General features: G+C 44.9%; 1 protein-coding gene across 3 annotated transcripts in view; it reads right to left on the bottom strand.

Moving 5' to 3' along the window:
- LOC106741483 (protein phosphatase Slingshot homolog 2) overlaps positions 1-25,366 on the bottom strand; it is a 134,190-nt gene that overhangs the window by 79,819 nt on the left and 29,005 nt on the right. The window contains exon 1 of one of the 3 annotated variants that reach the window (XM_014613576.1): positions 23,982-24,451. The exons of the other annotated variants lie outside the window; for them this stretch is intronic. Within the exon in view, the coding sequence (XP_014469062.1) occupies positions 23,982-24,061 (80 nt within the window). The 5' untranslated portion in view covers positions 24,062-24,451. Of the gene's footprint in view, positions 1-23,981; positions 24,452-25,366 lie in introns of those variants that run through there. 3 annotated transcript variants of the gene reach the window in all.

The following is a 25,366-nucleotide window of genomic DNA, read 5'->3' as shown; positions in this document are numbered from 1 at the left end:
GGGGGGGGATCCGAGAGGACTACGAGAAATAGTTTTACGGTGAGTTACACGAGACACGGAGCAAAGAAAGAGAAGGTCTTTCAATTACATCTCGCAACCGCTAATAAGTAGAACTTCCTTCGGCGATTCGTCGGCGGAGACCGCTCGTTTGCGCAACGAAACATTTACAACGAATGACGGGGTTACGGCAGTGCTCGTAAAATTACACATCCGTCTCGCGGATCGGCGAAACGAATGCGCGCTCGAAAGGGCGCNGCGGGAGCACGGCAGGGAGAGATCGCGGAAACGTTTGTGAGCCGTCGTAACGCGGATGCCGTGTAATCACACCGATTCTCGATTATACCGAAAGACGTGAGTTACAAATTACAACGGATGCAACTCCGTAAGAAGACCGAAGCATTTGCGAGGTTTCACACAAGCGCAATTAATTTTACGAGAAATACTCGCTTGATCATTGAATTGATACGTCCGAAAAATAGTTTTACTTAAAGTAAAAAATAATTTCACATTGTCATCTACAAATATGTAACAAAAATTGTGGCAAATTGTTTATGGTAAGATACACGGTAAGAAAATATTTAAAATCGGTCCTTATCGAAATTTTTGTGCTGAATTCTTAACATACCTATGTACCAATTTAACATATTGTGTTTGTTACCTCAATACATTTTGTGTTAAAACGATATTCAACATGCGTAAGTGTTAAAATAACACATATTTCAGTACCGATTAACATATTATGGATATTAATTTTGTATTTATTTTTCACATGATATTCGTGCTACTTCTCAACATATTCATCTTGTGTTGAATTAACACGAAAATTTGCGCCGATCATTTCGAAAATCCGAAGAAACGGTTAAACCTTTTACTGTGAATACATGAAATTTTCATGAAATTTATCCGGTGCCGTGATACTACTTCCGGAATGGCCGCCAATCCCCCGATAGAAGCACATAAAAAAAGACACAGTGAAATCCCCGTATAGAAAGACTACGCTCTATGCGTCAGATAGACAACATCGCGACACAGGGGGAGATAAAATCCCTCGTTTACGTTTCGTCCCTCGTATTTACGACGACCTCACTTTCTGAGGAAAATGGACGCGCGTTTCGGCGGGCGAAATTTATGAGAGACAAAAAAGCGCAACATAGAGAGGATGCTCGAAAAAAACAAGAATTTATTTATGCCGTTTCGGCGCACCCGCGACAAAACGCGGTCGGTTTCAACGAATGAGAAAATTTCGATGCGGCGTGATACGCGCGTGACGACAATGCAACAGCGCGCCACTCATCCGGTCCTTTTTTCAGCCTAGATCAGCCGGCGATTTAGCATAGTGTTGCGTGCGAAGATCGACCGGCCGGTCACGACGAGATCACGATCGTTCGGCCGTCAACGAGGGAAGAAAGAAAGTAAGGAAGAAAAAAAAGGGAGGAAGCGAAGTACCAGGCCGATCGTAATCGAGAGCGCGCGCGTCTCGCAAATTGGACTGGCGCCGAACGCTCGATCTTTATAGGGATAACGCAGAGGGGCATGCAGATAAGAGTGACCCGAGCTGCCAGCGCCGGCACCGTTAAAAGTCCATAAAATCCGCGCAAACGTGACCGGCAGTCAAAATCTGCACGTACCATCTCGCGAACGGACGCAACGGTCGCCGGTGACGTCATCCCGACGTAAAGTACGCTCGTCGTGCATACGTATGCATCCCTCCTGCACGTGGGCGCGCATACGGGGTGTGCTGTTTGCGAGAACTGCTCGTTCCATTGAGGAACGCCGCCGGTTATTTATAACCTTTTAATTACAACTAGAAGGGAGATAAATCGCCGGCGAACTTTTACGCGCTCCCGAAGGCGAGGCATTAAGCGCGAATTCGAACCCGCGAGAATTTCGTCGAAAGCGGTACACGCCGAGCCGTATCGTAAGAATAATTATTCGATAACTCAGGCTCCCGCATTATTACCTGTCGCGGCTCGTAATGACCTGACCGCTTGATCCTGAGTTACCTGTGGGCTACCTGTGCACCTAGTAATACATTCGTCGAGTAATTCGCGGTCATTTTCCTCGCCGCTCAATTATGTCGAAAGGCCCCGGCTCGCTACCGTCGAGCATGTTCCACTTTGCAAGACAGAGATTTGCCCGAAGAGATATTCCCCTGAAATTCTTTTTCCCCTCGAGACGACGACCCGGAGTGGCAACGGCGTCGTTGACGAGTAACGAATCCCGGGAGAGCGTCTTTCACGCGGGATATCTTCCTTTGCAGAAAATTCCGCGCTGAAAAGATTCACCAGCAGCTCTCGCTGCATCCGCGGCGAAACGGTACATCCGCTCGACGATGTGCAATACGCACGACGACGACGACGAGGCACCCCGGTATAATCCTCCCCGGGCGATACTTTCGGCGCAGCGGCGATCCATCGTCGCGGCCCCATGCATGCATGCGAGTCGAGATTGCATCTGCGATTGTCATTCCCGCGTGCCGCCACGCCGAAGAGAGACCTTTCGGGCCGAATGCGATTCGCACGAGCCGGCGAAGTGTGTCACGTACCGGTACCACCCGTTACACGTGTGAATACGGAGTGCGAAAAGATCGCCGCCGAGCGCGATGATATCGCCCGGCGCTGATCACACGACACGCCTCCGAATTCGCGATGGCCGTGGCGAATGTCCGCGTGATATCGATCTTTTTTTTTATTGCTTTATATATTCCTTTCTTTTTCTTCACTCCGCCGGCTTCCCGGCGAAAATCCCCGAGAGATTTATGCCCGGGGGACGAGAGCTTCGCGGAAAGATCGCGGGACAAAGAGAAAGCAGAGAAGAATATGCATTTCGAGTATGAACGTTCGCCACACGCGGGTGATTATTAGTTATCGCGCTTTTTTCTTCCCTGTCTAGATGAGATACGATCCTGTATTCCTCGATTAATTTCGAGAGAGAGTTTTGCGCGGAGGGAATTAAATTTCATGTTTAACCAGAATGCGTGTATGTCACGAGCGAGAAGAAGAGGAGAAAAGACGCTCGTCGGTCGTATTTTTGTCGGCGAAATGCAAATGTGCACGACTCCTGGGACACCCTGTATATTTGCGCTCTAGCGCACGGATGGGCAGAGCATGTGGGAGGAAGTGATGGAAAGAGGAAAGAGGATTATCCCTATCTCGGTCGTCTTCGCATCGAAATCGCGTTATTCACGCGAGCGTAAATTATAATCAGCGACACGGAAGAGACCGCGCGATACAGATTGTCCGGTCTCTACCAAAATGTCATGTACTTCTGTGGAGATACGGCCGTGCATCAATGATAAGCGGACGGAGATTTTATAGAGCTATTTTTAAGGAACGTGCTGCGTGTTACGAACGATAAGATTACTCCGAGATTATACCGCGAAATCTTCTCTTAGACATACACGCATATATCCGTTGAGTCACTCGCATCACCGGCGTTACACTAAGGATAATTTCTATTCGCGGGCAGTATAAATAAGCAATGTAAACGCGGGACTTTTACACGAAGCGTCGCGCAACATTTAACAGTAACACGGAGGAAGAAAAAAATGTCCTTGGATTTAATAAAATTTCTCCAATTGAAACTAATCTGTCATTTGGAATGGAACGAGAAGAAACGAACGTTTGATTCAACAAACAGGATTGTATGGTTTCTCGAACAGTGAATAAATGTCTTGACGTCAAATAACACATTTCTTTTATATTTCCCAAAGAGAAATTTGCATTTGTGGACCAATGAGAGCCCCTAAGCACGGACGTCCTAATTTTATATTTTCATTCATACACATTACAATGGTTGACATACAAGTAATAAATTATTTGAAAGAAGTAACACTGTGTTAGAAAAAAAATATTAAAGAACTTTGTTTCAGTGGTTGGATAATTTTTCTCTTATTGTAAATTAAATATTATTTTTTCTATATAATACTGTCTTTCCTATCAGACTATATGTAATTTACTGTAGTGAGAGAACAATATTTTCATTCAATAAAATTACTTGATGTTAAATTATGTTGTTTACATTAAATAAACCCCAAGCTAAACAAACACGTATATCAAATTCGAAAAAATTTTTTTTCTCTATGTAAAGATAGATTAGTCGTGAGATGTGAAATACTGCCGCTTTGTAAAACAAAAAAAAATGCATCAGCACCGAATATATTTTTCCAAGTAAAAATTCTGAAGTGCGCGTACGTCAATACGCATAATTTAGTTTTTAGGATGACACCCGTAGACGGTAGGAGTCGTGTATATTAATGATGGAATTGACGTTGGGGAAGAAAACATTCGTTCTGAAAATATGTTCGCCGATAAGGGGGACGGGAAGAAGATGAAGTCGTAAAATACGAGGGACGAATAATAAGTTTCGTTTTGCGGTATTTTTAGCGCGGGGCGGATATTTTTAACGGTTTCCGTGAATCCGCCGATTTAAAAGGACTAGAGAGGACAAACAACGGAACCGCGCGGTCTCAACCGCAATCACGAACCGCCAAGACTGGCAAACACGGACACATTACCGAGGTGTCCTTCAATTTTTTCGATTACACGCGAAGAATACGTTGTAGGATAAGGATGACAACAGAGAGAGGGAAAGTATGTAACCGAGAGTGCGCCAGCATGCAAAAGAGAAAAGCTAGAGTCATAAATACGAAGGAAAGTGGCGGCGGACACGACCCCGCCGTGTTGATTTCACGCTGCGCAAGACTGAGTAGCAAAACGTCAAGAAAGAACCCCGCGCGCGACCGAACTTTTTCCGTATTTATGTTCTCTTCTCGCGCGTGATATAAAACCCTCCGTTCCGTTTCATAGCGCACGCCATTGAGACACTTTCATCGATTTCCCAATGCGGCGATATATCGGCTGATTCCCTCCGGTCTAGAGATAAGAAAAATTCACGACCGAGAAAGCTGAAAGAAAAGGCAAGAAAGGCGAGGAGAGGGAGGGAGAGAGATGAAAAAATAACCACATTTCGAAAATGGCCGATAAATTCGACGCGTTTGTCAATCCGTCTTCTCGTGATTGCTTCTCGCAAACCTGTCCCGATGTGTCTCGTTCCAACGGTAATCTTCCCGCACGGATCTGACTCGCCTCCGCCGACAATGCTAAGAAGACCGTCCTTTATTCTCTAACACGAATATTCCGAGCTACGGTCTTCCTCGCAGCCCGATATTCTGGTCGTTAACGCATAGCAGACACGTTGCTAAAATTAGCGTACGCTCCACAAGTAGAGAGAACGTCTCTCCAAAGGTGGCCGTACCTCAAAATATAGGATGATCCCTCTCGAATTAACCTTGATGACTCAAAGCGTCCGTGGGCACTTTCAAGGGTGTCAACGCGGTATTCCTTTGAAAACTGCGAAAATTCAAACGGGAATAGAAGCGGAGGGACGCGTGCATAACGCCGTTTCGATTTTAATGGGGCATTTAAAGCCCCAGAGCGTTCGAGAGGCTCGTTGTATCAACGTCGCCACGGCAGGTATTTCTTCTTTCTTTCCTTCCTTCGAGATATCCGTGACGCCGGTGCCACGTCTTCTGTACACTCCGGTATTTTGCAGGTGAAAAAGCCGTACCGTTATCGGCACATTTTCACTTGATTGATACTGGATCCCGCAGCATCGCGCGGCTTCAACTTTTTGTCCGTTCACGATATCACAATTACGTTACCAGGAAAAAGCGTGAAATCGGTTAAACTAGGCTGAAGATCAACGCCGTTGTGTTAATTCCCCGGTCGTTCTACTCAAACCTATTAACTGCCGCTGGCAGAGATCGCGTGAAAGAATCGTCACGCCGTCAGCAGGTTTTCTTTCTTCCTTCTTTTTTTTCGACGTTCAATCGTGATTCGGCCGCGCCTGTTCGCGAGACCGATCTGCCGAAGTCACCGTTCGTGCATCACGAAAAATGATTCAACGAAAACGGCGCAAGAACCGGGAAGAAGAACCGTACCCGCCGTTCGGCACTCTCCGCGAGAGCTGAACTCCGCGCGCGCGATTGTTCTCTCGGCGTCGTTCGACGTGATGCAACGTAAACTTATATATTGCGGACACGAGGCACGCAACTCGCATTTTAATCGGGAAACGTATACCATTGCGGTCGAGTGTAATGCGCGGTACACGCTACGCGTATTCGCGGACAATGCCTCATACACGCTCGGGGAACAGATACAGCGCGTATTACAAATAACTCGCGCGCAACTCGCGCCTATAGTCGCGGATTTACGATCCATGCGCGTCCATCGGCGCGAATGTGTATTCTCAGACGTGTCCCTACGCGCGTAATACCTGAATACCTTTGCGATAATAAATCCACCACGCGGGATATAACACACGACGCGTGTTTTCTAACAATAAAGCCTCGCGTAACTCAGATCAGTTTTTCCCTTACGTAAGTTTAAAACCGACGTTTCATCGGTTGCACCGGAGCGGCGACGTAACACGCGTCACTACATGATATTATGTGCTGAAACGTGTCCTGCGGAGAATTTCACAAAAACTTGAATCTGTTTTAATTGATATAAGTTATCGAAAACGCGCGAAAGATCATCGATCAATGATCAATAATCAGTTCGCTCGGCAAATCAACGAGCATTTTATCAATACCACGATGTCAAGCTTGACTGATAATTAGATCAGATAATAATAATGACATATATTCGTTAATTTGTCTTGGAATATGTAGACGCGAGAAACAAGGCCACGCGCGACAACGAAGTCGCTCGAGCGACGGCTCAGCTCGGTCACGATTTCCTAATTAACCGACCTAAGCACGCGTGCAAGATGACGCGCGCACGTTCGCACTTGCAAAACGTTCACCTGCGCGCAAGACGAAACGGGAAGAGAGCTTGCCCCGGAATAAAAGTGCAGTGTCGTCTGGAATAACGTCGCGAACGTTACGTCGTAACGGTTACGTGCGTTGTCAAAAATCTATGCAACGACGCTCTATGAATTATTAACAGACGTGTCTTCAGAAGATTATCTCCTAACTGTCTGAGCCCTCAAAAGGATTCACTGTTAGTGGCATCGCTAAGAATTTATCTCTATGCTAAGAAGCAAGAGAAAGATGTGAAAAATATTACTCATGCTATTAGATGTCTCATAAGATATTTTTTGCAATGACCGAAACCGAAGAAATCTTTAAGGTGGTTCTGGCATAAAACGAGTTTTTTAAGAATTCGTTGATACTTGCACTGTGTATAAAGTAGTAAATATGACCTAATTATTGGACCAATTAGAAAATGATCGATCATTTGAAATCCGAGATACTCGCAACTGAAAATGACGTTTTTCATGCGTTTTCTTGCAGTTAATGTCCTATTTTTAATTTCTGTTCTAAATTTCTTCTCAACCAACTTAGATTAAATTGGTTAAGAAGAAATTTAAAACAGTAAATTAAGATGAAAGAAAAAACTACGGTGATATCAAGGACTAAAGTTAGAAAAATTTCAAAACTATTGGCCATTTTGTTTGAAAAATATAAGTATAGAAAATTTACAATTTATACCCACGATCCACCCCCATCTTAAGTGAAAAAAATGTCTAAATCTATCTTCTGTTTGACAATAAAAAAGATATTTAACCGTATATCCACATTGTATGTGTTTAGATGCCCGATCGAGTCCATATCGATATGTTTCACGCGCGTATCCTTATTTGCATCCGTATATTTAGCTGATACTAACCGCTAAGAATTTTGATATCGCACAAGATATTAAAGATCACATTGCATCATTAACAATACTATCAGTGCGCGCAAACAATCGTGCGTTTCGTCACCACACGCAGTAATATCGCGTTACTAGGACGATGAGGAAACTTTTAAGGCGCGTATGCGCGCGGGCTCTTCACCGCGTCGTCTGGAAAGGGCGAGAATAGCACTTTCTGCGCATCTTTCACGCTGCTTGGCCACGGTTTAACGATAAAACGCGCGAACCACCTTGAACGCATCCGACGTATTCTCTTTTCGCATGACGTGCGGACACGTGCGCAGCCCGAGCAAATCGAGACGTTTTCGCTTGCGTACAGGTGCCGAAGTAATGTCGCGTGTCTAAACGATTGTGTCTGAGATTGCGATTCTCAAAATTGTTCATGTCTAAAACTCCTTTTCAACGACTTTAGAAAACGAAATGAATATTGAAAAAAAAATATATATATAAAAAGCGCGCATATTAATAATATTTAATTAACAGTGTCATTTCACTAGATAATATGCAATTTTTAATCACTTTATAGCCTTTATAGCCTTCAAGAAACATGTGAATTAATTCTAAGAATTCGATTACAGCTTTCGAGAAAAACACGTGAATAATTTCATACTTCGGAAGATTTCGCTCTCCTTTCTGTATAATTAAAAATCACAGATAACTCCGTGAATATGTAACGTATTACCGTTATCCACTGTGCATAATGTTATAACCGTAACGCGAATGTTCTGAATATGTCACACACTCTTCACAGTTTACGTGCCATAATACAGTAGAACTACGGATATAATCGAGCGAGCTTCCGGTAGTTGTCCAGGGCACGTCGCCGACCGGAAGACTACTTCCCAGTCTGCCAGTCTGCGATCGACAATCCGAATTGATCAAAGGCCGACCTTTACGTAAATGTCGACGTTCGCGTGTAAACTGCTCATTGGAATAAAAAAAAACAAAAATACCGTCGACAGCGAATTTTTCTGGCAATATTATCATATCAGTCATCTTTTCGGGCATTTCAATTATTAGATGAGAAAAATTGATAAAAATGCGCTATTAAGAATCCAGAATTAATTCTTTGTAAATTGATATTCATATAACACGTTGAAAGATGATCAATCCTTTTTGGAGATTTCCATAAAATTAAGAGTAACGTTCCCTCTACAGCGTCTTTTTCTCCCTCTCTAGGAGCTAAAATTTACGGCATTCACCGTTACACTTTATGGTTGAAAATTGTTTAACTATCGTTCCCGTTGGCCGTTGATGTAAATAATCGCTGGCGGCCGGTATAATAAAATAGCGAAACGTACAACACAGTGCGCTATAAATAATCGCCAATTCATACTTTTCACATGACGTAATAACCGATGCCGCATACATCTTGCACGTAGTAATACGTCAATCGCCGGCCGCGCATAGATCTTATATGACGTTGTAACACGCGAATAACTGATAACGCACGGATCTTACGACGTGCGCGCGGTAAACGGAGAGGCGTTAACCGGCGTATATTGTTATGCGAATTGGACTCACATCGCAAAGCACGTTATCCTTCGGTCGTATATTTCACGTGCGCTTCTCGCACGACTCAACATTCCTCGCTTCGCGCAGGAGTCACGCTTGTTTGTTTGGACAGATTCGGATTCTCCACGGCGAGAGCGAAGGTAGAAATGAAAAAAAAAAAAAGCGAAAAAAAAGAAAAAGGAGGAGGATATCCCGCAGTTCCTATTTTATTCGCGGGACCTTTGGCCGCGAATAAAAGTAGACCGCGCGAAAGAGGTGTCTCGTAAATCGTGAGCCGGTCGTACTTTATTTTTATATTTCATTGTGTCTCTCTCGGCCCTAACGGTCGCCCCGCAAGAATCGTGCAGGACGAAACAGCGAGCGACCAACGGCACACGAACGTTGTCTGCATCCCGGAGAGCGCGTCCTCTCTCTCTCTCTCTCTCTCTCTCTCCTTCGTGGCGCCGCGGGTTTCCACAGAAGAATCGTTCGCAATCACGAGAGCCGCATAACGAGGACTTCTCACGCTCGCCCGCGATTCTCACAGTTGTTCCTCCTTCATCGCGTTCCTGCGGAGAGCCGGCTGAGACAATTATCGCGCACGCGGCCGTTTAACCGGTCGATCGACGAACGAGGGAAAGAAGGAACGAATGAGCGAACGGAGGAACCAACGGGCGGACGGACAGACAGATACACGGAACAACGCGAGGATGCGGGATTACGCGGCGATTACGGCGGATGATCGGCAAATTTATTGATCGAACCGGTTTTCGTTTTCTGGCCGATCAGGATGGGCCGCGCGCGCATACACACACACACACGCGCGCAAACGCAAGAGACATTTTAAGGGGATTACGCGCGTTGCGTAACTGTGACACCCGCGAGATTCTCGGGCGATCTGTCGGAATTGGATCGATCCGCGCGAAATCAGATTTCAGTTATCCGCTCTTCGCACGATGCATTTTATAATCGTCCCGCTTCGCGGTCGATTCTCTTACGTCATCGCATCTTCGCGCCCGACGGAATATAATATCAAAGGGGGACGGAAATGATATAAATTTACCGCGAACGACGTCACGCTTGCTCGATGTATCCCGGTAAAAAAAAGAAAAGTAATTTGAAGCCCCCACCCTCACAATTTCCCTTAACTTCAACAACGGATACTTATTTCACGGCTGCACAGTCCTGTGATTGATCTCGCGCCGGTGACGCACGGGAATCGTCCTGAATCAGGATTTCCAGTTCCAGCTCTCGGGATAATCGAACGTGCAGAATCAATTTCTCCGAAATCCGCGCGGTCATCGCGAGTCGCGTCACGCATAAAACAGAACAAGACGCCTCTAATTCCTAAAGGGAAAAAATAAGAAATAGGAATCCACGATATAAGGCGTTCGCGGTTTAACGCGTTACGCTTTTCGCTGGAAATTCCGACCGACGTACTTTTTTCCCCCGTGAATCCTCGATCCCGCCGATTATCCTCGCTTCCTCCCTCTCTCTCTCTCTCTCTCTCTCTCTCTCTCTGTATCTCTCTTGTTCTCAGAGAAAGTTGTCGTAAAGCGCGTAATCGGCGGAATAAATCGTCCGGATAAGAGTAAAAGCGCGCGTGCCGTTGGGCGAATTATTTATAACGCCGTTCTCCGACAAAGCGGATCGATGAGAAAATCGTCGAACGGCCGGATATCATCGACAGCGCGGAATGTAGACGCTTTATCTTGATCTCGATCCGCGGATAATCTCGGAGAAGCCACAATTAATTGAAGTAGCTGCGATAATGTTTCTTTACGTTACCTCTGGAAGTAAGGTGATATCATTATTTCCACTCTCGAACAGAAATTTGCGAATTATAAACTCCCCCGCATTACCGACATCGGATCTCTTTCCCGCGTGTCGATACTTTTTCCTTACGTTAACGCTGGCATGGTTCACCGTTTCCTTCCGCTTCATGTGATCGTGTAACCCGGCTGACGTAAAAAAAATCCGTGCCCGCGGGGCTACGCGAAGAAAAATGCGCCCCGTAACGCGTTGTATTATCGGAAGACGTGGACTTCGTGAAAAAAAGTCGACGAAATGATCCGTAATCTTCACGACGATCTTTACACCTCTATAAACTGTACGAACTTTCCAAATGCATATCGCACTGAGCTAATATGTAGAATTAGAGTCTACGGTGTGCGTGTGTGTATATGCGAGAAGGAGAGAGGGAAAGAGAAGTCGTAAAATATTATTGGCTCGGGATAAGCTTTACGCCTCGCACTATAATACGTCCCCGCGCGATCGCGATTACTTGCAACATTATTTACGCGATACGCTCCGCGCTGTTCGTTAGAATGAAATAAATTGCGTAAGTCGCGATTGCCCGGTCTTTCGCGCAGGCCGGTCATCGGTAATAAGAACGGACGAACGAGCGAACGGATGAAAAAGAGAGTCGAAGGCAAACACACAAACGCACACGGGCGAACGGGGCGGGCCGTACGGTTTGCAATCGCGCGCAATAATCTCGCGGAATGATAACGGCGGCGGCGAACAACCGATATCGCGCGTGCGGCACCGCGGCGGCAGCGATTTTTCACGGTTAGATAACAACACGCACGCGGGGTAAATCGCGAGAAAGCGGCATAAATCTCCGAACATCACTGAAAATAACCGGTTTCCCGCATCATTTTCGCCGCGTCACGCGTTCGTTCACGCATCCTGCTTTCTTCGGCAATAAGGTTGAACGAGGGGAGACTCGATAGCCGCGTTTTAGTTTGACTTTCTTTCGAGATGCCGATGATCGGCGCGGACGGGTGGGCGGCCGGCCGACGAGAGGCGCTCGCTTTCGCTCAAACGACGCGTAATATCGTCGGCCGCGTTCGCTCGCAGTGATGCAACCGCGGAGTCGCACAATAAACGAGAAATCAGCGAGGATGCGCCGTATTAACGAGATCATTCACAGTGCATCCGATGACCAACCGCCTTCACGTGTCCGTTGCGTCAGAAAGGCATTTAACGCTGCGCGACCGGCTGTCCTTTTACGCGTACTGTGTAGATATGATTCCTCTTAAAAAAAAAATAGAAAAAAAAGAGACGTGAAAAAAGTCCATTATCGAAAATATCGTTGTCATTTTTGTGCGATGTCGATCGGCTGTGCGCTGCGGTTTGCTTTCGTATTGCGTGCATGCCTGTCAATTCATCGTATGAATTCTGACAGTTTGATAGGTTTACGTATTCGAAAAAAATTAAAATATCGAAGAAGAAAACTTGTATCCATTGAGCACATTAAATGAACAAAAAGCAAAGATCCGATCCCAACATTATCATTGGAGAGTAAAATTATCGTATCATGTTGTCGCTTTTCCAGAATATTAATTGACTGTGCGCTGCGGCTTGCTTCGTGTCGTATTATCTCGAACGGCTGTCATCACAGAGGTTACGTGTTTTGACAATAACAGAAATATTATTTCTCGCCATTTCACACACAGACAGATACACAAATTTTAGTTTGCTGTCTACTTAATTATACGAACTGACCTTTTCTCCGTGTGATAGTAATTAGTTCAATAACGCGCGCATAGTTACAAAATATAACCGTGCCATAAAATCAAATAATAAATGTAAAAGAAAAGCCGACTAACTGTAAAGGAGAAAATATAAAAGAAAAATTGAAGAACGCAACACTTTCGCCAGCTGGACGAGCTGGAGGACTCGTCGACTGCCCCTCGCGGCTAACGCGCGCGCCTCGAAATCGCGGGACTTTTGTCTCCCGAGAAATCCAGCCGCGATGCGAACCGGTTCCGCGCGGTTAATCGCCGGGTTCGCCTCGTATCCGAGTCCGAAGGGAGATTGATTAACGACTGAATGTCGCTCTTCCCCCACGACGGAGCGAGCGTATCTCGCGTAGCTCCTAATTCCGGCGCGGCCGAAAGACCGGAGAAAAAAGTTCGGCGGCCGGTATTTTTATCGTTTCTTCGTAAAAGCCGGCCAGAGGTGCGGTGACTCGCCGAATACGCGACGCGAATACGAATGTCACGTATTTACGTGACCAATTGTGATGCATTATCATGCAGAACGAGAATGCCGCCGCATGCGGACGCGTGTTATCTCCTCGCGCGAGTGAACACGTTTTTCGCCGTCCGCGGGTTCGACATGTGTCATATTCGCGCGCACGTGTGTGTGTGTGTATAAGTGCCGGTATAATTACGAAAATAGCGGTCTATAGTATATAAGTAGATTTTTCGCTCGAGATAATCATAAGTTTCGTGCTTTCTCGTTCACGCTGAAAAAATATTCTGTGATAAAATTTAACAGGATAATATATTAACACGCATTCCGCGACACGATAAGGTAATGACAAAGTGTCTTGGTCTGGTTGCGATAAAAAAAAAATCACGCTTAACGTTCTTTTCTCAGGCTCCACGCTTAGCTCGGTCTCGCAATTACATCCGCGCGTGGAATCTGAATTAAAATCACTACCACTCGCAACTTTTGCTCCATATCCCTCTCCTTTTCGAAAGATCGCTCGGAGAAAATAAACGTATCGTAAACAAGATTCGGAAAAAAAAAAGAATTGCCTCATCTCGCGTTATCTCGATTTGCATCGGCTCGGTTCGCAGTCGTGTTTGATTTATTTGCCGATTATGTGCGCCGTTAATGCGTCCGTAGTACCGCGAAAGGCACTAGCGAGCCGAAAAAAAGAGGCACGGTTCTTATTGGACCACAAAGAGAATGCCGATCGTAACCGTGGGGGCTTTTACCGGCACAAGAGAGAAAAATGTCCGAAACGAGGACGTTCCGGCGAACGCCGCGCAACAACACTCTCGATCGAAGCGCCCACCTCTTGCCCCTCCGCGAATAAATTTTACATATTGCGCAATTTACTACTAATTAGCGGCTAATTACCTTCGGCAATTGCGAGCGGCCGAACGCGTTCGCGGGAAACGGGATTATAGATGGAAATGGTCCGAGGCGCGATCAAGATCGCATATCGCGGCGGAAAAGGAAAGAAGGAAAGACGCGCGAGAAATGAAAGGAGAGCGGAGATGAATAGATCGGAAGTAACTACGAGAAGTAATTATCGGGAGATGAATCGCGTATGCGAAGAACGAATTGCACGGGACGAGGATGATTGAATTCCATTCCGCCCTCCGAGATAAACGAATCTCTGAAATCTCCACGAGTGAGTGCGCTTCGAGCCTCCCCCGAGAATCCGTTACCGATGGTGCCAAATTTACGGGGCGCGCATCGCCGATTAAGTTAAAACGCTACGTTACGTAAATTCCTAAAATTACACACTTCTCTTATCATTTCTCTCCCTTTTGATTCTCATCTCCGACGCCATGACGAAAGAATGTACCGCAATTTTTCGAACTCCACTTTCCAGGAANGGGGGGGGGGGGGATTTCGGGAGAATCGATTTCACGATGCTCGATATCAGGAATTTGCAACCTCGCGGAGTGCAGAAATGCTCGAAAATGTGAACGCGACGTTCGCGTTAGTACCGTCGTCCGCGGGCATTGCTGCGCAATGGCAATTTGCACGATCTTCTTAAGTGAGCGCGGTTATTACTATACTAAAATCGCGCGTAATAACTTGGAAAGCACTGAGAAATCGGGGGATTACACGCGCGATTATTACATACGCGATTCGCGGACAATAGTCCACCGACGGCATTCCGTCATTATTTGCACCTTGCAAACATTATCTCCAGAGCTTCATCCTCTCGCTCTAACGCGCGTGGACGCGCACATACATTGTTTCCGGTGCTGAGCGCTGTTGCACAATCATCAGATGACAAACTACGTTCTAAGCAGATGACGCGATGAAGCGGTGATTCGACTAAAAGCGCGACGCGAGCGATGCACATGCCGGCACGACGGGCAAAGAGTAGTTTCGCTGTTGTAGGTGAACAACGTGTCGTTGTTCCCGAGCAACTCGCGCGTGCTGAACATTTCCGAGCGAAGATGCCGATAACTCGTCCGTAATATATAATCCCCCCCCCCCCTTCACCCAGTCACGGGCGACATATCCGCGCACATCGGTATAAATATTTGCGAATCGTCTCATGGATATTCCCGCGCATCGTCTCGAAATCAGCGATTGTCATTTTACGATGGCACCTCGAGGCGTCGATGAACTCTGCGAAGAATTTTCACGGTCGAAACCGTATTCTTCATGCTTTCTTAAATAGTGCTGCCACCTTTCCAATGGCGATCACTCGGACGTTCACTGGTGGAATTAATACGAGGGACATTTCGTTCAATTATCGCTCTGCAAGATATACCGAGCAAATACAAATACTTCGCGATGAACTTGATTTCTGCGGGACGCGTCGTCCTTGAACCGTTATCTTTTATCTAAGGTAAAGATTGAAAAGGCGATGTCCGTCGTAGATTACCCGCGATGGTGGTGTGCTGTACGTCGCGACTTCCGTGTTGTGAGTCTCGTTCCTAAGCAACACCGCATTGCTGTACATTTCTGTGGAAACGATAATCGAATATGCGCCAACGCGACAATGAAGCGCTGTGAGGAGTCGTTGACCTAACGAGACCGTGTACGATAATGGTTCTATCGCAAAAAGCACAAGCGCGTGTAACGAAGGGACCTTCTTTTTTTTTTCAAGCGTCGCCCATTCCTGAAAAATACCCGTTCATTTCAGACGGACGGATACGCCTCGCTCTTCTTCGCGGAAAACGAAAGCACGCGCTTTTTAGTAAGGAAAATTACGTCGCGATCCTGTGCATCGAAGCGAAAGTCCTTACTACCATCACTAACGGAATACCGATACGGCGGTAAGGCAACGAAAACAGATTTTATGAGGCGAAACCTACTACTCGCCAGACAGAAGTAGTTGAATCTACATAAACGAATCGAGCATGTCATCGTGTGCATCCGTCCAGAAAATTGATGGAAAGTAGCCTCGAGCCGGGCACGGGGTGAGTAACGTTCCGATCGATCGCGAATTGCCGGGCAATTTGAAGGCAAAAAACAGTAACGACCTCGAGGAGCCAAGGGGACGGTAAAAGTGAATTATGCAAATACGATTAGCGTCTAAGCAAGGTTAACGGATAATCACAGCTTCGGGATAACGACTGCGCGAGTCAAAGGCGATTAATTATTATGCAACTGATTATGATACCGTCTCTTTTTATGTCTCTTTGTTATCCCTTTTTAGAGAGACGCCGAGAAAAGAGTCGGACGATTTACGGAGACAGCGAAGTGTCGTGAACATAACCGGCGGGTTTTCTTCTACTTTTAGGTCGGATGTTGATATACAATTCGGCGCTCGATGCTAATGGCCGATTAGCAGCTATCGGTTTGACGTTCCGTGCAAGCATCTACATTCGAGGTCTTTCATTACCAACGAAACGAATATCGACAACATTCCGTGATATTTCATTGACACGTGTTATTGTTCTCGTTAAATCGTGGTTCGCGGGAAATTTGCCGGTGAAAATCTCCCCCACGTAGAGATTTTCACCGGCCAATTTTTTCCCGCAATAGTCATATTTAATTAATAGCTAATTACTCACGATTGGTTACGGCAACCTGTAACAATCGAATCTATCCTCATCTGATGGCGGCAATGTTCTCAGACCCGCACAAGTAATCGCCAAGACGATAATCAACCTTCGACGAATTAATTTTTACGTAATCGGTGCGGTGTGCAGAAAAATAATGTTGCTGTTGTAGCGAAACCATCGTCGCTACTGCATATTCGTTGTAACGATAAAATTAAAAAAATAATAAAATTAAAAAATTTTTATATAAACCAATTAACAAATTACTTGTAAATAAAGCAGAAACAATCTCATTGGTAGCATAAAATAGTCCCTTGTCTACAACCTTGCTTTAAGACGTAAGCAGTAAGTGAATTGACCAACCACGGTCGATTATTCTTCTAACAAACGACCGTGACTGTCCAGTTTGCTCATTCCTTACATCTTAAAGGAGATTCTCTGATCGTAACCATGAAAAATGAGTGTTTCAGAATTTGTTTCTGAAGAGACTGTTACGCCGATCAATTTGAAATTCTGCAGATGCATTTGTTTATATTTCTTACAGCAATGTGATTTTTTTCGAGGCTATGTGTTACCTCGTCACCGAATCGCAGGCCGTCACAACACGGCGCCTCGAAAAGATTTGTCGAGCCAGTTGGCCCGCACAGCAAAGTGATAGATTTTGCTGCGGCAGCAAATCATTTTTCCCCGTATAATAATAAAACAGCGCGATCAGCCTCTCATCTATCAGCGCGCGTTTACGTAAAATCTTCGTACAAAAATCTCCCCGTGTACACCAGGTCTCGTTCTGGACTTCCGAACAACCGATTACTCCAGTTTCTTTCGACAACGTAATGACCGCCAATCATTCTGCAATTTTATTACTTTCGTCGGCCGCACGAAGAAAGTCGTCGTCATTAAATATTATTTATACGCATCTCGCTCGACAACATGTGGCAATCCGCCGTCCATCCGCGGAGCAGCGGTGCGTTGAAAAGAATACGTGCACGAGACACTCAGAGTCATCCAAGAAACCCACAGAGAGAAGAGAACACGCAACCCCCCTCCGCCAGGGTACGACGATCCGGCGTCGTTTCCGCGCGGGAATCGGAGGAAGAATCCATTTTCAATAAACGATAATCTTACTTTAAGCGCATCGCGTGCGATCACTCCTGCAACTTTATTACCGGAACGCGCGCGCCTCTCTCGACGGACGCGGCGGGGATAGGAAAATTAACCGGCATTTTCACGTTACGGTACTTTTCGCGGTCATTAGACACGCGGAACACCGGGCGAGCCTGCTCCACGGCCGGCTGCATGCGCGCGGATCTTTCCTTCCCCTTTTTATAATCGTATCAGGTGCCGCGCATATCAATGGAATTAATCCCGGACTTAATGAGCGTTTCGCTCGGGAATTACATAATGGGAGGTTAACGATCTTAAGATAATCACGTAGACGAGCTGGCTTCCTCGACTATAAATATCGGTCTTCGGCCCACGGTGCGTACACCGGCAACGCTTTAACACTCGCGACGACGATACGCGCGCGACTATATTGATTTACGATCGGCGGCGCGCAATAGAGTATCGTCCGAGGTGGAAGATAGCAGAGCGACTGTTCGATTCGACGATTACTCGGCAATAATCGTCGCTACGATTTATATATCGCGCGAACGGCGAGAACCGTTAAAGGCGCCGGGAGAGAGAATGTTACGGGAGGGGGNGGGGGGGGGGGGGGGGGGACAGCTGCGGCAATGCGGGAACTGAACTGCCTTTTTCTAACGGTCATTAATAGAGATACCACACGTCCGATCGCGACTTATAATCGCCGGCTACTGATTAGAAGACAAATATCGATAGTCCGGATCTCGAGGTGCATCTCGGAACGACATTCGCGCGGTGTTAGAGCGATGCGATGAGTACACACCCGGATATAAACAAGTTATGATCGGCCTTCCCGCGATACTAACCGCGATTACAAGTCGGATTTTTTTTCTACGCATAGTGAAATCGTTCTCTGAGGTCGGAAGGTAAATGCGACCGCAGTTGTATCGCACGACGTCCGATATACGAACACGATATACTTCTGATTGTATATAATAATACTGATAAAATATTTAAATGATATAATATAGAAATAATATAAATAATACACTATTACTGATACGATAAAATAATACTGATTACCGATACGAAAATTACTGATACGATAAAATAATAATACTAATAAAATATGTAAATCACTCAAACAACACGGGACAAAAAATGTTAATCCTGTTTCGGAATTTTTCTTATTTATGTCAAATAAAAATACGAACCCGAAACGCTCGTATCATATATGTCGTTCCAAGGTGCATTAATGTCAGAATAAAAATAAGAGGAGAACGTGGAGGGGGAGGGCAGTACCTAAACTCGTACTTCGTAAGGTGACTTTATTTTTGAGTCTTCATTGTATTTGGAAATGCAAGAGTCGCGCAGTAATTTTGCAACCGACATCTCCGAACATATTTTTGTGGGCCGTAAAACAACTTTTCCCACGGCAACATTCGTCGAGTAAAATTGTTCGAGGGCTCCCATTTAGACTTCGAAAGCACAAAGCGCGCAGCTGGCCCCAGTCAGCTGATGCTGACAAAGGAACGCTGCAGCCGACACGGACGTGGTATTTATTGACACCCGATGGTATTTGATATCGCCACACACCTTTTCGAGCAAGATTAATAAAAAATTTTATCACAACACGCCCGTAAACGTGGAATATTTTTTGTAGAATTTTAATTAACGTTAACTATCGTAAACATTTCTCAAGAACGCTCTCTTCGAGTCTCGTATTGATCGAAAATCAATTCTTACTCCTTCCTTCGTGCGTACGACGGAAAAGTTATTTTCCACAAAGTCGCCAAGCTTCTAGGTCGATTCTAATGTGCCAGCAACGCGTAAAATAATTGGAATTTAATGTTAATCGTTCGCCAGGATGCATTACCGTGCGTATACTTCATCCCGACAAGTCGTTAATTCATGAACTATGCTCGAGCATAACGTGGAAATGAATGGAAACGCATTAGCATGGGTACGTATACGGTATATGCAAATACGCGAATCACTGGAAAATACATCACGCTAAAAGATCCAATCTTTGAGAAAACGTCATTTTTCCGAAATAACCCAACGTGAGAAACGTTGATTCATTATACGAACTAAACGGTTCCGCATTTTATCCTCTCTCGCTATTACCGTGTGTAAATTTTTCAAGCAATAGTTGGGAAATCGCTGATGACGTTCGCGACGTTCGGTCATCGTTCGTGCAACGTCAACTGCTTCTAAAATAGCATTTACTACTACCTGAGAATATATATGAAGAATATATGAAGCGTCGATTTTGCATATTTATTACGTCTGCGGAATTCTTCCTATCTCGAGCAATATCTATCAAATAAATCTCACGAATCTTATCGAGTCATCTCGCTTTTGCATATTATAGTTCTTTTTTTTTTTAGAGAGGCCATTCAACCAATTTACATAAAGTATCGTCTCCCTGGACATGCCCACTATCCGGTCGGAGCTCTTCCAAGCAGATAGCTCACTGGAGGAGGCTGGCATATGAGTTGGAGTCTGTTGTAGACGGACGATCGGTTAGGGATCTGTACGGTTTGAAAAAAAGAACAAAGAATACGGTTCGTATGCCGACGCGACGGCAGCGTTGCCATGCAGCCTCTCATCTTAAACTGGACCAACGCTAACGGTACGGGTATCTCCTACGTAATTTCTGATCTCTCAATTAACCCTCGCCGCGTGATCTTTTTTTTCGCGCCAAATGAAGACGCGGTGAGTAATTACAAAGTGGTAGCCGCCGTTAATCACTATAAAATAGAAAAGCCGCAGACGTAAAAAAATGAAAAATATTTAATCGTATTTGGACCGATTGGATTTCAATTTTACAGTAAATCTATGCGTGATTTTTAATAATTACGTTACACAGTATGAAAAATTATGTTTGTACAATGGGCCATTCAAGATGGTCAATGATGATCCACGTTAGCGTGTTTAGAAACGTGTCGTTGCCTTAGTAGCTATTTTTTCTAAATACGACACGCACCTGTGTGAACCTGGCGACCGATTAAAAAAAAAAAGCAAAAATTATATTTTATTGTTACTATGAACAACTACAAACAAAATGCTGACATTTCCTGTACTCAAAATGTAATTGTTTGGAAGTCGGACGCCAGGTTCACACAGGTGCAACACGCGGTCATTGAATTTATAAATGCAACGAAAAAAAGACATTATCGGTAATATCTATCGGTATTACTTGAAAACTGATGAATCCGCATTTTTAACCGCCCATATGGCGCCTGTTAAAAGCAAACATGATGATCAAACACATCCTGCATACGGCCCGTACGGCACGCTATGCAATAAACGGTTAATTGCACGATGCAATGTTGCGGATATTTCAGAAGATATCGCGCTACGATGTGTATCGATAAAAAATAAAATTCGTTATCTTTTCGCGCACCGTTATTTCTTAACGGTACGTTGAGTCGGTCAACCAGAAAGTTCACCGAGAAACTTGCAATTAAAAACAAATTGCAAACGATCCTCTCCTTTCTCGCCTGCAATTATATCAAGTGCGTGATATGACCTCGTTCGTGTCAAAAAATGTCCATCCGTATCTAATAAAAGAAAGTAATTCTGAGAAAAGCAGAAGCAATAAAATAACATTGACAACTAACGAAGATAGGTTAATAGCGAAATTATAAATTTAGATCAGTATCGTGGCTGCGGATTTCGAAATTACGTTTATGTGACGGGCGATTTTAGATAATTACGTGAAAAATTAACTCAAAGTTAAACTTGATTATATGAACGCTATACAAAATTTCTATCATATTCATATTTCAATAATACTGAAAAAAATCCAAATATTGCAAATTGATATTCTATATTTAGTAATGGTATTCTACCCAGATATTTGTTTTATAAGATGTTTACTGCAACGTATTTTATTATTTTTAACGCCGAAGTAAAGTTGCTCGATCAAGTTCTGACCATCACTTGTGTTTTCTGTATTCTCAAAATTGCATCGCAAGAGAAATAATGATTTTTTTCCGGGCAAAATTATAGGATTAAGAAATATTAAGGATCATAATACTCGTGGATATCTAGAAATGTACATTATCGAACATAAGCCGGACTACGTGAAGAACAAATATTTGAAGTCCGACTGTGACGTGTGCCGCAAGTAGCACACAGGATAGTAGAAGGAAACAATTTAAAGAGACACTCGCAATGTAGGTAACGCACCTGTGGCTCTGGGAAACCAAATAAATGAGGCGACATTATATTAAAACTTCGAGGGTGCCTTGTTAGCCTGTAAATACTACCACGGTCGCGGATTCAACGCGTTATTGTAACGTCGCCTTGTTTACCTAGTTTCCACGAAGGCATTGCCTGTATTACGAGTGTCTCTTTAAACGATCATATTTATTCGGCCGAACGGTGATGCTAATCTGGAGTGTACGAACGTGGGATTTTTTTTGTTCGAAACGCCGCACCGTCTGGTACTACCACGTCGAACTGAAAATGTCAAAGATTCAGCAGGTATCGCCGATTCTTCAGGCGATTGCGTCGCTCAACGCGGATACAATGCCTCGCCCGGTGATACCGCGTCTTGTTTTACCACATCGCGCTACACAATCGACATCGGCTTTACGACTCGGTTTTACAACTGCGGCTTTCTGTCCAAATTTACGCGTGGAAAGCGGCGGGTTACGGCGATTCATTTAGCGCCGCGGTGCACGTCGCTGCTGATCCCTTCGTTAACATTTTATAACTGTACACCGCCTGAAGCCGTAGCGTAAACTGTACACTCGGCTCATTTATGTCTTAAGCTTCTCTCTTTCATACATTCACGATCCATTGAAAGATCCACGGGGATCGGGGCTCTCGTTTTCTTTACTTCCTTTTACAAACACACCGGTGTCCACATTGCGGACACAAAAACAGTCGTAAATATTTACAGTGGCGCGAGATTATTCCGAGAATGAGAACTTGCCGGATGAAAACTCGTTAGACAAATACCAATTCTAGGGGATCAAGGTGAAATAAGATTTGAAGCGCAAATCATTCGACAAACATCGCGATCCTAGCCAGCAGGTTGTTAAACGTTTTGCGGAACTAAACGTTTGAAACTTATGGTCTGTTATCTATTCCCGCACTGGCTGCACTAGCTTGCATTGCATTTTCTCTCTTTTCCTCTTTCTCATCAAACCTCGAGAAAGAGAGGAAAAGGGAATTAGCATAAGCTAGTGCAGCCAATGCAGGAACAGAAAACAGACCCTCGATTTATCCGACCCTATTCTGAATCCTAAACCCATATGGAAATGTCCTAAACATTCCTACGTATAGCATAAATTCTGATCACACTTATTTCAAATAAGTGTACCATATTGCGATACAAATTAAAAATATCTCATTCTTACCCCAATTATAAGAAAATTTTAAGAAAATGTTGAGCAAAACAAATAGAATCTGTCTGAGTTGCCCATTTAGAATCGCAACTTTATTTAGTTAATCGGAATAAATCCCAATTAGATCTCATAAATTTTCTATATGAGAAATCAGATAGATCCTATTTTCCCCGCCAAAAACTTTTCAGATATATTGTTCGACGTAAATATAAAATAAAAATATAAAAAAAAACTTTGGATAAACGTTGGATAGAGAAAATGTAGTTTATCCGAATTTCCCAATTGGAATCCATCATTATTTTCGAAAATCAGAGTAAATTTCAATCAGATCCCAGAAAATTTTCTATACGGGAAGCATCCCTCCTTTTAATCCTCTGCAGCAGGGTCACTAAAATCGCCGAAATTATACGCTGAGTTGTCCCCGAGCGCTTTCACTGCCATTTTCTGCTCACACAGTAATCGCTTGTACCAACGTCGCATTGATAATAGAACCGATAAACACGACAATGAGGTTAAGATCCGGGGAGACGCGAACAGCCAAATAAACACGAGTTGTAAACGTAAATCGTGCGATATATCCTTCGTTCAATGTTTAGACTTTCCACGCGGGCTCGTTAAAGCGAATTTTGCATTGTGCGCGCTCGCCTATCGCCTGAAGTTAGCCGCTTGAGTTAGCGGTTTAACCGCGATTCTCCATATCTCTCTCTCTCTCTGCCCAAGCATACTCGTAGTAACGGCTCGGGAAGAACGAATGCCTCGTTAACTCGATTAATTCGGCAATTCGCGTCGACGCAAGCGGCCCCTTAACGCTCTCAGCGTCTCGATAACACGCTCGAGATGAACATTACCTGATATACTGGATGTATCCGTGCCTGGCGTCCTCGAGCAGGAACCCCGGGTTCCGCATCTCGATGTTTTCGAAGACCATCAAGTCAGTTCGCGGAAAGACCGCACACACGGCTCGACGATAACTACTACGACCTAACGCTCGCCTCCGACCTTCCACCGTTGCACTTGTCTCACCACAGGGCACAACATCGAAGGCTCCGTTTGCGAATCGCGCTCCTCCGGCTCAGCGCGGTCCATGTGGCACACCTTTACCGGTCCTTCTATCCGAAAAATGGCCGTTCGTCAGCACGCGCGTTTCCGAAACATCGTCTTTCTCTCTCTATCGAGCGAGCGCGTCACGACGGGAACAACGTCTCCGAGAGCCGCGAGCACCGTTTCACACTTCGCATTTAACCTCGCGCAGCGAGTCACGAAACGAACAGCCGAGAACGCGCCGAGCGACAACACGAGTGACGACGGCGACGTTCACGGTGCGATGGCGCGAGACGACTGAAGTTCGAAGCGGTTCGCAGCGCTGCGAGAGCTCGCTCTGCCCTCCCCTGTCGGCAGCGCCGTGGTTGAGGGACGGGGGGGGNNNGGGGGGGGGGGGGGGGGGGGGGTGAACAGAGAGAAGCGGGCGAGGTCAATCTCACTTGCACCATAACCTCGGTCGATCCGAGGACTGTGTTCGGAGGGGAAAGAGAGGGCGAGTTTCCTTGTACTTACGTTAGGAAGTACGTCGGGACGAGATAAATGATCCATTTTTATGGGGAAGCTACAGCGGATGAGCAATGATGACTTAAACTAAACGAGGAGGAGCGGCCCTCTTTCGTCGGTTCGGCCGCCGGCAACCAAATGGTTAGTTTGTATTCTCGAACGATTCCGTTTATTTCGCCCATTTCGGGCCGGGCTGTGAAAATAGACATCCACGAGATCCAAGTTTTAGGATAATTTAGATCCAAGGAACTTAAATACCCTAAAACCAGAATTTTTCGACCAGCAATTTTCCCCGAAAAATAATCGGAACAGCTGTTGTGATACGTGGCGTGAATCCTGGCGAATCATAACGGGAATCGTCATTATCGACGATTGAAATTTTTGATAACAATTTTTGATAACATCATTGTTTTTTTCAATTTTTATTTGTTACTATGTTTAATTAATTAATTAAAAAGATGAGACAATGAATTGAAAAGGCGTGTTTTCTTATTTATCACCCCCACTTATCGCCGGGGAGGGATGAAATTATTTTCCAAAAGGCGAAAGTCCAAACTATATTTCTGTAACAAGATCTAGATCAGAATTTATTCTTATCACAGATAAAAAATTGTTTACGATAGATAAATATGCTGTTCCTATGTTGAAACAGAGGAGCAGATTAATATTATGATCGGGACCTGGCTTC

The sequence above is a fragment of the Dinoponera quadriceps genome, unplaced genomic scaffold (assembly GCF_001313825.1).
Source record: "Dinoponera quadriceps isolate SergipeBrazil2010 unplaced genomic scaffold, ASM131382v1 scaffold405, whole genome shotgun sequence".
In the NCBI taxonomy this organism is placed as follows: Eukaryota; Metazoa; Arthropoda; class Insecta; order Hymenoptera; family Formicidae; genus Dinoponera; species Dinoponera quadriceps.
The sequence above is the reverse complement of the archived record's forward strand: the minus strand, read 5'-3'. Positions and strand labels throughout refer to the sequence as shown.